Raw genomic sequence first — 13731 nt, forward strand, 5'->3', positions numbered from 1 at the left:
CTGTACACCTATATTAGGTTATTTGTGCCGCAATCTGCGACTTTTCCCTGCTCATGCCAGGTCTAAAAAAGTGTGAGTGACGTGGAAGGGGACAGTCTGGGAGGCCCGTCTCGTTCATCATTTTCTAAGTCTGTTTTAGGCGTAGAAAATGGACTAAATGTAAGCCAGCAGTGAAGCTGGCTTACATTTAGACTGGCGCTGGATGGTGCCCCTTCATAACTTTGGCGGATCCACAGTCAGATATAGGGGTTATGAAGACCAGTGTCTAAAACGCCGGTCTTAATAAATGTGCCGCTATATTTGTATTATGGTAAGAAAACTACAATTCCTACGTAACGGTCCACTGGAAAGTAGTCTCCATTGCAGAAAAGCTGTAGGATAGCAGTGATATTCACCTCATGCCAGTGTAGTTATAAGTTTGAATAAAAATAACGATAAACCAGCAGAGTCTGGCAGCTTTGGATGTACTTGAAATACAGAAATGCCTTGTAAAGGTTTTGGTATTTTTCCCTTATGTGTGGTAAAGATGAATGCACTTTTTGTATAACACTCAGAAGCCTCGGGTAGCACTGTCATAAAAAAGTTTCCATTTTCTCTAGCAGGTGATTGGGGTTTTTGTTTCATATTTGCAGAGTTCTGAATTGTTTGATGTGGGCAAAAGGCTACTTTTCCTCTGAGGACAGTCTTCAAACAAGACATAAAATCCAGAGCAGATAAAAAAAAACATCTACATCACTCCTTTCATTTACGTAAAGAAGTTTTCTGGTACTTTAATATTGATGGTACAGATGTAGCCACCATTATTTTGACAGGCTTAAATGGTGTCGTCCCAGCAGATGGCATTTATCATGTAGAAAATGTTAGTAGAAGGCACTTACTAATGTATTGTGATTGTCCATATTGCTTCCTTCAAAGCTCCATTCATTTTTCCATCACGTTATACACTGTTCATTTCCAGGGTTTATGACCACCCTGCAACACAGTAGCTAAGAAAAGGCGCTAGCCTCTCTGGTGGACAGGACCGTGGGAGCACACGCATGCCCAGCAGATCCAGTCGCAGACACCTTATATCTGCTCTACAGCAGTGGTCATAACCCCTGCATACAAGCAGTCAATAATATGATGGAAAAATGAATGAAGCCAGCAAAGGGGGCAATATGGACAATTCACAATACATTAGTAAGTGCCTTGTATTAACTTTCTCTGCATGATCAATGCTACTTACTGAAGTGACACAACCCCTTTTAATGTGTAGTTTAATGTGATTCAGATATTTGTATTCACGGATCTTCTTACTAAATAAATCATAGCTAATAGCCATTTTTAAAGGCTTCATAAAATCCTACAATCTAAATCTTTTTTTTTATGCCGGAAGCAATTTTAAAGTAATGAAAACTAAAATAATAACTGCATTTGTTAATGGCAAACCTTGCATGTAATGATACCCAAGGGGAAATCTTACAGAGATGATGGCTTATGCCTCCAGTGTAAGAGGAGATCACTAGTTCCTAACCTTCACAATAACACCAAAGTAGCAATTATCTTGATAACTAAATTACAGGTTGATTTGTCGTATAGAGAAAAATTACTGACTGTTTGAAAAGCACTCTCGGAAGGTTATTAGTAACATACCATTATATAGTATTCACTTGCACACTAGAGTCAGGAAAAACGGAATATAGATCATGGCCTTACAGGGATAACATGTCTATGGTGAAAGGATCCTTTAAACTAATGATTTATAAAGGTAATGTACTGTATTTCTTTCACCTTTAGGCCCCTTTCACACGGGTGAGTATTCCTCGTGGATGCGATGCGTGATTTGAACGCATTGCACCTGCACTGAATCATGACCCATTCCTTTCTATGGGGCTGTGCACACGAGCGGTGATTTTCACGCATCACTTGTGCGTTGCGTGAAAATCGCAGCATGCTCTATATTCAGGGTTTTTCATGCAACACTGGCCCCATAGAAGGGAATGGGGTTGCGTGAAAATCGCAAGCATCCGCAAGCAAGTGCGGATGCGGTGCGATTTTCACGCACGGTTGCTAGGAGACGATCGGGATGGAGACCCGATCATTATTATTTTCCCTTATAACATGGTTATAAGGGAAAATAATAGCATTCTGAATACAGAATGCATAGTACAATAGGGCTGGAGGGGTTAAAAAAATAATAATTAACTCACCTTAATCCACTTGTTCGCGCAGCCCAGCTTCTCTTCTGTCTTTAACTGTGAGCAATAGGACCTTTGATGACGTCACTACGCTCATCAAATGATACATCACCATGGTGATGGATCATGTGAGGGACCATGTGATGAATGCAGTGACATCATCAAAGGTCCTATTGCTCACAGTTAAAGACAGACGAGATGCCAGCTGTGCGAACAAGTGGATTAAGATGAGTTAAATTATTATTATTTTAACCCCTCCAGCGCTATTGTACTATGCATTCTGTATTCAGAATGCTATTATTTTCCCTTATAACCATGTTATAAGGGAAAATAATACAATCTACAGAACACCAAACATGCGCGATTTTCTCACGCGAGTGCAAAACGCATTACAATGTTTTGCACTTGCGCAGAAAAATCGTGCATGTTCCCGCAAAGCACCCGCACATTTTCCCACAACGCCCGTGTGAAACCAGCCTTAGGCTACCTTCACAGAATGTGGATTACACGTTTTCCCACACAGATTCCCGTGCAGAAAAACCTAATAGTAATACAGTACCAGTGAAGTGTATGAGATTATAACAACCTCATGTGCACCTTGCTTTTTTGTTTGTTGTTTGTTTGCACATTTTAAAATCCTCAACATGTCAATTCTTTGTGCAGTTCTTTTGTGTGGATTTCACCCCTTTCAAGGCAAGGGTTAAATCTGCGGCAAAACCGCATCATTTCCAGTCTAAAAACTGTAAGTGACACATGCAGTTTTTTGTGTGGATTAATGGGGTAATTTATCAAACTGGTGTAAAGCAGAACTGGCTTAGCTGCCCATAGCAACCAATCAGATTAAACCTTTCATTTTCCAAAGGAGCTGTCAAAAATGAAAGGTGGAATCCGATTGGTTGCTATGGGCAACTAAGCCAGTTCTACTTTACACCAGTTTGATAAATGACCCCATAAGTGTGGAAACGCATAGAAATCTGCACAGAAATTAGTTTGGAATTTCTGCTGTTCTGAATCTGGGCTGTGATGTGACCATGTCAATGCTGTTCTTTCTTATTTCCTGTTATGTCCATGGGTGTCTTAGGGTACTTTCACACTAGCGTTTTTCTTTTCCGGCGCTGAGTTCCGTCCTAGGGGCTCAAATCCGGAAAAGAACTGATCAGTTATATCCCTATGCATTCTGAATGGAGAGTAATCCGTTCAGGATGCATCAGGATGTCTTCAGTTCAGTCTTTTTGACTGATCAGGCTTTTCAGAAAACCGTAGCATGTTGTATTTTTACCTCCGGCCAAAAATCCTGAACACTTTGACTGAACGCCGGATCCGGTCTTTTTCCCATTGACTTGCATTAACGCCGGATCCGGCGCCGTGTGTTCAGTCAAACCGGATCCGGCTTTTGCATGTTAAACCCGAAAAAAGTGAAAAAAAAGTTAAAGTCCATAAATGGCGGATCTATTTTTTCCAATGCATTTTTTCATTGTGATCAAAATCCTGATCAGGATTCAAATGTAATCCGTTTTCACACGTTTTTCCGGATCCGGCGGGCAGTCCCGGTGTTGGAATTGAACGCCGGATTTAAACAACGCTAGTGTGAAAGTAAGTGACAGGTCTGTGCTATAAACAATGCGCCGCACAGGCCTTTCACTTACCAATAGGAGGAGCGCCCGGCCGGTCACAGACATCGCAGCTCGCAGGTAAGTATAATGCTTCTAAAAATTGCTAAGTAACCATGGCAACCAGGACTGCAGTAGCATCCTAATTGCCATGGTTACCGATCGGAGCCCCAGCGATTAAACTGGGACTCCGATCGGAACTCTCCGCTGCCTCCAATGATGGGGGGTCGGTCATTTTAATTAGGGGGGGCCGGCCGCACTGGCCACCACTGTGTTAAATACAAGGGAGGGAGGGAGGGGGGGGCCGCACTGGCCACCAATGAGTTAAATACAGGGGGGGCAGGGGGTGGGGTCTGCCTCCTGCTGCCTGGCAGCACCTGCCAGGCAGCAGGGGGCAGTCATGTACACAGTTCTTTTAGTATATTCTAACCTGAAGCGTCCCCATCACCATGGGAACGCCTCTGTGTTAGAATATACTGTCGGATCTGAGTTTCACGATCTAACTCAAATCCGATGGTATATTCTAACATAGAGGCGTTCCCATGGTGATGGGGACGCTTCAAGTTAAAATATACCATCGGATTGGAGAAAACTCCGATCCGATGGTATAAAAGGGACTCCTGACTTTACATTGAAAGTCAATGGGGGACGGATCCGTTTGCAATTGCACCATATTGTGTCAACGTCAAACAGATCCGTCCCCATTGACTTGCATTGTAATTCAGGACGGATTCGTTTGGCTCCGCATGGCCAGGCGGACACCAAAACGACTTTTTTTTCATGTCCGTGGATCCTCCAAAAATCAAGGAAGACCCACGGACGAAAAAACGGTCACGGATCACGGACCTACAGAACCCCGTTTTTGCGGACCTTAAAAAAAAAAACGTGAGTCGTGTGCATGAGGCCTTATTGTGAAATTTCAGAGACCACTGTAAGTTCATTTTGCTTCCAGTCATTGTCATTGGAAAAGAAACCAGCACTAAATACAATGGTAAAAGAAAACAGGATCCAATTACAGCCTATGCCAGGGACTATTGCCCCCATTACAGCATGTGCAAGGCTATGATGAGAATGTTACTTCATGCTCCTGTCACAGATGCCCTTGTAACAGCATGTGCCAGCCACAGTTGCCCCATTGACATTCTGTAGCAGTAACAGATTCCTCCATTACAGTCTATTGTATTCAGCTGCCCAGTTACCGTCTGTGCTAACCATAGGTACCCTAGTTACAGCCTGCGTCACCCACAATTGCCCTTGTTACAGTCTAGAGATGCTAGAGATTAGTGTTGAGCGAACTTGTGTTTTAAGTTCGGCATCTAAAGTTCGAGTTCAGGTTATTGAAGTATCCCGTTATGGATTCTAAATTCCGTTATGGTCCGTGGTAGCGGAATCCATAACGGGATACTTCGATAACCCGAACTTTAGACGCCGAACTTAAAACACAAGTTCGCTCAACACTACTAGAGATGCCTCCACCAGCCACAAGTGCTAACATACAGCCTACGTCAGTCACAGATATTTCTTAGTAAGAGCAACTCCTACTTCTCTTTATTAATTTGCTTCCATTGCATCACTTTTTAATGATTGTGGTCTACCCTGTGGCTATAACAGCTTTCTTAGGCTCCATTCACACGTCCGTGGTGTGTTGCGGATCCGCAACACACCCGCCCGGCACCCCTATAGAAATGCCTCTTCTTGTCCGCAAGCTGCAGACAGGAATAGGACATGTTCTATCTTTTGCGGAGCTGCGGACCCGAAGATCGGGGTCGCGCTCCGCAAATGCGGAAGCGGACAGCACACTGTGTGCTGTCCGCATCCATTCCGTATGCATAGAAAAATTGCGGAACGGATGCGGACCCATTTGCGGACGTGTGAATGGAGTAGGCCTCTTTCACACTACCGTATGGCTATTTCAGTGTTTTGCAGTCCGTTTTTCACGGATCCGTTGTTCCGTTTTTTTGTTTCCATTGTGTTTCCGTTCCGTTTTTTCGTATGGCATATGTTCTATCTTTCAACGGAACGGAAAAACGGAAATATGGAAACGGAATGCATACAGAGTACATTCCGTTTTTTTTGTTGAACCAGTGAAATAAATGGTTCCGTATATAGAACGCAAAAAACGGCCCGCAAAACGGAAAAAAAAAACGGTAGTGTGAAAGAGGCCTTACCCTAAGGCCTCATGCACACGACTGTAGTTATGGTCCGCATACGAGCCACAGTTTTTTGCGGCTCGGATGCGGACCCATTCACTTCAATGAGGCCGCAAAAGATGCGGACAGCACTCCGGACCGCAAAAAATGGCACGGTCGTGTTTATGAGGCCTAAATGAAACTGAATCCGCCATGGTTTGCTGGTAGCTTCTACATCTTCTGTCCTGCCATTTCCACACCCTTGCTACTTTCAAATAATTTTGTATGTAATTTTTTTTTTTTTTATTGAATCTTACACTGAAATATCCATAGGTGATTCAAAATTCTCATTTTAGGTGGCGATGTTCCACCACAAATACTTGCAGAGATTAAAGAAACCAACGTTGTCTTGAAAGAGGTTCGAGACCTACTGAAAAAACAGGTAACTTCTTTTAGCTATTCCAGTGTTATGATCTCATAAACGCAGTACTGTTCAACTACCATAAAAAATGTCTATTGTTAGGATTGAAGGTGTGTACTCCACCAGAAATATTGTCCAGTCCAGTTTACATTTTGTTTATACAGTATTCCAGGAAAAGCATCCATGATATACATGAAACAGAGGCTGTGTAAGGGAAGTGGATGTTGAGCCTTTGTGCCATTGAACAGAATTGACTTGGGGCTACTACTAAGGGCATTGTCCCTGCGGCATACTGGTTTTAACCCTTTTACCCATATACAAGCATCTGGACTCCACTGCAGGGTATACAGCTGCCTGCTAAGTCTTGGAGTAGTCTCTGTTGGAGTAGTTCTCTGCTAACACACGGAGGTCAAGAGGTGCAGATGCAGAGCACAGAGGCATCAGGCAGGATCAAGCTGAGGTTCGGGCAGGCAGGACTCAAGCACAAGTAGTCAATATAACAGCATACATTTGCAGGGTCTAACAAGCTAGGTAAAATACCACCTTCCAGCAGGCGAAGATTCCTTAAATACCCTTGGGTGGATAGCCAAAGGCCAGAGAAGATTTAGGCCCCTTTCACATGGGCGAGTATTCCGCGCGGATGCGATGCGTGAGTTGAACGCCTTTCACCTGCACTGAATACCGACCCATTCATTTCTATAGGGCTGTTCACATGAGCGGTGATTTTCACGCATCACTTGTGTGTTGCGTGAAAATCGCAGCATGCTCTATATTCTGCGTTTTTCACGCAACGCAGGCCCCATAGAAGTGAATGGGGTTGCGTGAAAATCGCAAGCATACGCAAGCAAGTGCGGATGCGGTGCGATTTTCACGCACGGTTGCTAGGAGACGATCGGGATGGAGACCCAATCATTATTATTTTCCCTTATAACATGGTTATAAGGGAAAATAATAGCATTCTGAATACAGAATGCATAGTAAAACAGCGCTGGAGGGGTTAATTTTTTTTAAAACTCACCTTAGTCCACTTGATCGCGGCCCGGCATCTCCTTCTGTCTCCTTTGCTGAACAGGACCTGTGGTGAGCATTAATTACAGGTAAAGGACCTTTGGTGACGTCACTCCGGTCATCACATGATCCATCACATGATCTTTTACCATGGTGATGGATCATGAGATGCTGGGCTACGTGATCAAGTGGACTAAGGTGAGTTAAATTTTTTTTTTTTTTTTTTTTTAACCCCTCCAGCGCTAGTTTATTATGCATTCTGTATTCAGAATGCTATTATTTTCCCTTATAACTATGTTATAAGGGGAAATAATACAATCTACAGAACACCGATCCCAAGCCCGAACTTCTGTGAAGAAGTTCGGGTTTGGGTACCAAACATGCGCGATTTTTCTCACGCGAGTGCAAAACGCATTACAATGTTTTGCACTCGCGCAGAAAAATCGCGGGTGTTCCCGCAACGCACCCGCACATTTTCCCGCAACGCCCGTGTGAACCCAGCCTAAGGTGTACATGAGCTGGAAGGTGTGTGCATACATTTTATAGATTGATAAATGAAAGCTCACCTCTTAATGCTTATTCTCCACAGTCTAGATCTCCAGTGGTGCAAGGAAGAGGTGGGTGAAAACTGCATCAGCCACAGACAATGGCACATTCAGAAATGAGTATCCAGCACTCCAGCTTTATTGTCGTCACATAAAAAAATTCAGACAACTTCACATGATTGTATTCAGTCTGTGAAATGTGCTGCATGTGACAGCAGTATTTACTGGACACTCACTGCTACTGTGACATGAACTCACAGAATTTTGATGATTTATAATGCTGTGTTCCAGCCCTACTTCAGTTGTACTAAATTGTACATACCGGTAAATTGTAAATAATGCCATTACTACAATTCAGTAAAGCTATGGTCGGCAGGAACACAAAGCATTAATAAACCACTATAATGCCATGAGCTTATGTCACAGAAGCAGTGTTCAATCCATTAAATACTGCTGTTACATGCAGTGTGAATATGCTCATGTCAAATTGCCCTAAACCAACCAATAATTGGTATCAAGTTAGACAAAAGTGTCTATCCCTGCACCAGAATTATCATCCAGCCTGAGCCTGGGATAAATGTGTTGCATTAGACAGCATGGCTAAGTGTATGCTGTCTACAGAATTAGTGAATCCTATCCTATGAGCAAGAACCATGTGATTGGTCTGAAAGATGTAAGCACCCTATATATTTTCCAACAGACATAATATTTTTCATGCAGACACAATAAAGCTTAGGCTACTTTCACACTAGCGTTCGGAGCGGATCCGTCTGATGTTTCATCAGACGGATCCGCTCCGATAATGCAGACGTTTGCATCCGTTCAGAACGGATCCGTCTGCATTATAACTTAGAAAATTTTCTAAGTCTGAAAGTAGCCTGAGCGGATCCGTTCAGACTTTACATTGAAAGTCAATGGGGAACGGATCCGCTTGAAGATTGAGCCATATGGTGTCATCTTCAAGCGGATCCGTCCCCATTGACTTACATTATAAGTCTGGACGGATCCGCTCGCCTCCGCACGGCCAGGTGGACACCCGAACGCTGCAAGCAGCGTTCAGGTGTCCGCTCACTGAGCGGAGCAGAGGCTGAGCGCTGGCAGGCGGATGCATTCTCAGTGGATCCGCCTCCACTGAGAATGCATTGGGGCCAGACGGATGCGTTCGGGCCGCTCGTGAGCCCCTTCAAACGGAGCGCACGAGCGGACACCTGAACGCAGGTGTGAAAGTAGCTTAGTTTGTTTAACTGAGTATATAGGAATGCTGAATACCATACAGTATACATTCTTTTACTGGACTCTGCGGGATGGCATAGCATATTATGCTACACTATTCCATACTCTGACATACAGTTGCAATAAAAAGTATGTGAACCCTTTGGAATGATATGGATTTCTGCACAAATTGCTCATAAAATGTGATCTGATTTTCATCTAAGTCACAACAATAGACAATCACAGTCTGCTTAAACTAATAACACACAAATAATGAAATGTTACCATGTTTTTATTGAACACACCATGTAAACATTCACAGTGCAGGTGGAAAAAGTATGTAACTGGTTGAACCTCCTTTGGCAGCAATAACTTCAACCAAACGTTTCCTGTAGTTGCAGATCAGACTTGCACAACGGTCAGGAGTAATTCTTGACCATTCCTCTTTACAGAACTGTTTCAGTTCAGCAATATTCTTGGGATGTCTGGTGTGAATCGCTTTCTTGAGGTCATGCCACAGCATCTCAATCGGGTTGAGGTCAGGACTCTGACTGGGCCATTCCAGAAGGCGTATTTTCTTCTGTTTAAGCCATTCTGTTGTTGATTTACTTCTATGCTTTGGGTCGTTGTCCTGTTGCAACACCCATCTTCTGTTGAGCTTCAGCTGGTGGACAGATGGCCTTAAGTTCTCCTGCAAAATGTCTTGATAAACTTGGGAATTCATTTTTCCTTCGATGATAGCAATCCGTCCTGACCCTGAAGCAGCAAAGCAGCCCCAAACCATGATGCCCCCACCAGCATACTTCACAGTTGGGATGAGGTTTTGATGTTGGTGTGCTGTGCCTCTTTTTCTCCACACATAGTGTTGTGTGTTTCTTCCAAACAACTCAACTTTGGTTTCATCTGTCCACAGAATATTTTGCCAGTACTGCTGTGGAACATCCAGGTGCTCTTGTGCAAACTGTAAACGTGCAGCAATGTTTTTTTTGGACAGCAGTGGCTTCCTCTGTGGTATCCTCCTATGAAATCCATTCTTGTTTAGTGTTTTACGTATCGTAGATTCGCTAACAGGGATGTTAGCATATGCCAGAGACTTTTGTAAGTCTTTAGCTGACACTCTAGGATTCTTCTTCACCTCATTGAGCAGTCTGCGCTGTGCTCTTGCAGTCATCTTTACAGGACGGCCACTCCTAGGGAGAGTAGCAGCAGTGCTGAACTTTCTCCATTTAGAGACAATTTGTCTTACCGTGGACTGATGAACAGCAAGGCTTTTGGAGATACTTTTATAACCCTTTCCAGCTTCATGCAAGTCAACAATTCTTAATCGTAGGTCTTCTGAGAGCTCTTTTGCGCGAGGCATCATTCACATCAGGCAATGCTTCTTGTGAAAAGCAAACCCAGAACTGGTGTGTGTTTTTTATAGGGCAGGGCAGCTGTAACCAACACCTCCAATCTCATCTGATGGACTTCAGTTGGCTGACACCTCACTCCAATTAGCTCTTGGAGATGTCATTAGTCTAGGGGTTCACATACTTTTTCCACCTGCACTGTGAATGTTTACATGGTGTGTTCAATAAAAGCATGGTAACATTTAATTCTTTGTGTGTTATTAGTTTAAGCAGACTGTGATTGTCTATTGTTGTGACTTAGATGAAGATCAGATCACATTTTATGACCAATTTGTGCAGAAATCCATATCATTCCAAAGGGTTCACATACTTTTTCTTGCAACTGTATACTACTAGCCAAAGGACAAAAGGATACTCTTTAGTCCTCCTTCTGACTAAGTCTACTTTCACACTGGCGTTTTGGCTTTCCGTTTGCGAGATCCGTTCAGGGCTCTCACAAGCAGTCCAAAACGGATCAGTTTTGCCCTAATGCATTCTGAATGAAAAAGGATCCGCTTAGAATGCATCAGTTTGGCTCCGTTCAGTCTCCATTCCGCTCTGGAGGCGGACACCTAAACACTGCCTGCAGTGTTTTGCTGTCCGCTTGACGAAACTGAGCCAAACGGATCCGTCCTGGCACACAATGTAAGTCAATAGGGATGGATCCGTTTTCTCTGACACAATCTGGCACAATAGAAAACGTTTCAGTCTCCCATTGACTTTCAATGGAGTTCATGACGGATCCGCCTTGGCTATGTTACAGATAATACAAACAAATCCGTTCATGACGAATGCATGTGGTTGTATTATTGTAATGGATCCGTTCTTGCAGATCCATGATGGATCCACCCAAAACGCGAGTGTAAAAGTAGCCTAATTTAGGGTGTATGTGGGGAGTACAAGCTAAAGTTAAATATTCCCATTCACTTGAAAACTGTATAAAAGTGTTTTATAAAAATGAAAAGTTTTAAGTGTAAAAATAAGCCTCCTTTGGCCTCATGCACACGAATGTATTTTGTTTCTGTGTCTGTTCCGTATTTTTTTTTGCGGATAGGATGCAGACCCACTCATTTCAATGGGTCCGCAAAAAATGCGGACAGCACACCGTGTGCTATCCGCATCCGTATGTCCGTTCCGCAGCCCTGCAAAAAAAATACCATGTCCTATTCTTGTCCGTTTTAGGCATTGTTACAATGGATCCACGAAAAAAAAACGGATAGCATACAGATGTCATAGTTATTTTTTTTTCTGATCCGCAGTTTGTGGACCGCAAAACACATACGGTCATGTGCATGTTGCCTTACCCTTATCAATTCATTTATTATTGTAAAAAATAGGGAAAAAAAAATAAATGTACTAGGTATCTCTGCATCTATAATGTCCATAATATCACATGATCTACCCTGTCAGGCAAAGGCCCCCTGCACACGAACGTGTGCACCCCGTTGCCGTATTGCGGACCGCAATACACGGGTGCCGTTCCGTGGGCATTCCACATCACGGATGCGGACCCATTCACTTGAATGGGTCCGCAAATCCAGAGATGCGGAATGGTGCGGAACGGAAGCACGGAACGTAACCCTACGGAAGCACTACGGAGTGCTTCCGTGGGGTTTTGTCCCGTACGTCCGTTCCGCAAAAAGATAGAACATGTCCTATCTTTTTGCGGAACGGCCGAATTGCGGACCCATTCAAGTGAATGGGTCCGCGATCCACTGTGGTTGCCCCACGGACTGTGTTCGTGCATTGCGGCCCACATTTTGCGGGCCGCAGCACGACCACGGGGTGCACACGTTCGTGTGCAGGGGGCCAAATGCTGTAAAAATATAATATCTATGCCAGCCATTTTTTAATCACCTCACCTCCCAAAAATCATAATATCAGATGACCAAAAAGAAGCCATATGTACCCCAAACTAGTACCAATGAAAACGAGTCCTCATCGCCAGAAAAAATATATATTTTTACAATTTTTCACATCCGTAATTACCTGCTCTATTAAAATATACCATGATCTACCACACCAAGTGAATGTCGTAAAAAATATAATAAATAAAAACTATGCCAGAACCTCGCCTCCCCAAAAAAAATATCAAGCGATCAAAAAAAATCTAATGTACCCTAAAATGTTATCAATGAAAACATCAACTTATGTCACAAGCTATTAAACCTTGCTGTGTTAAAGAAAAAATAGATTAAAATGGAAAATGTGCGCAAAAAATGAAAGTTTTACATTTCTCTTCCATTTTGCTTTAATGATCTTAGTCACGTGACATGTGTCATGACCAAGGATCACAGTGGGATCACAGAGTAGAGGTGCTAGCATAGAAATGACCATGACCCCAGAATTGCTAAAAATTTGGCAATGTTGTTGCTGCGGTTGCTTCTAAAATTCTAAGCCTTCTATCATCCTAAAAAATTTAATTTTACAATATGATTCCAACTTAAAGTTGGCGATATATGGCGAATGTCAATAACTATTTTGTAAGGTATCACTGTCTTAAAAGAGAAATTCAAATTTAGAAAATAGTTTTTTTCCAAAATGTCTGTGAAACATATAGACTAGTGTTGATCGAGCATGCTTGACCGAACATCACATGTGCTTGAGTCAGTGCATTTAAATCTAATTGAGCCTCTATTTCTGAAATGTTTCTGGCAGGATTCAAACTCATAACCTTCTACATTACAGCCAAGAATGTTAACCACTACACTATAGAGCTGCATGGCCAGTTACTTAAAAAAAAAAAAAAAAAAAAAAAACTGGCTGACTTGTTACATGTGCACTTGGCAGCTAAAGGCATCTGTGCATTGATGAGAAAAATTATGTTTTATTTTAATATAAGCAAATGAGCATCTAGGACCCACGGGGGCATTGCCGTTACACCTAAAGACTCAGCCTTCTCTGCAACTGCTGTGCCCTCTGCACTTTGATTGACAGGGCCATACAGTGAAAACATCATAATGCCTGGTCCTATCAATGAAAGTACAGAGGATGCAGCAGTTGCATAGAAAGTGGAGCCTCTAGATGTAACAGCAACGCCCCTGTCGCTCCCAAGTGCACATGCAACAGGTCAGCCAGTTTCATAGGTACAAATCTGCTGACAAAAGCTCTTTAACCACCTCCGGACCGCCTAACGCAGGATCGCGTTCCGGAGGTGGCAGCCCTGCGCAGAGTCACGCATATATGCGTCATCTCGCGATGGCCGAGATTTCCTGTGAACGCGCGCACACAGGCGCGCGCG

The 13731-nt window shown here is 43.2% G+C and overlaps 1 protein-coding gene across 1 annotated transcript in view; it reads left to right on the forward strand.

Moving 5' to 3' along the window:
* LOC120991617 (cartilage oligomeric matrix protein) overlaps nt 1-13731 on the forward strand; it is a 156189-nt gene that overhangs the window by 14813 nt on the left and 127645 nt on the right. Inside the window, exon 2 of the mRNA XM_040420417.1 lies at nt 6273-6358. Within this exon, the coding sequence (XP_040276351.1) occupies nt 6273-6358 (86 nt within the window). The remainder of the gene's footprint in view (nt 1-6272; nt 6359-13731) is intronic.

Source organism: Bufo bufo, chromosome 2 (assembly GCF_905171765.1).
Source record: "Bufo bufo chromosome 2, aBufBuf1.1, whole genome shotgun sequence".
NCBI classification, from domain to species: Eukaryota; Metazoa; Chordata; class Amphibia; order Anura; family Bufonidae; genus Bufo; species Bufo bufo.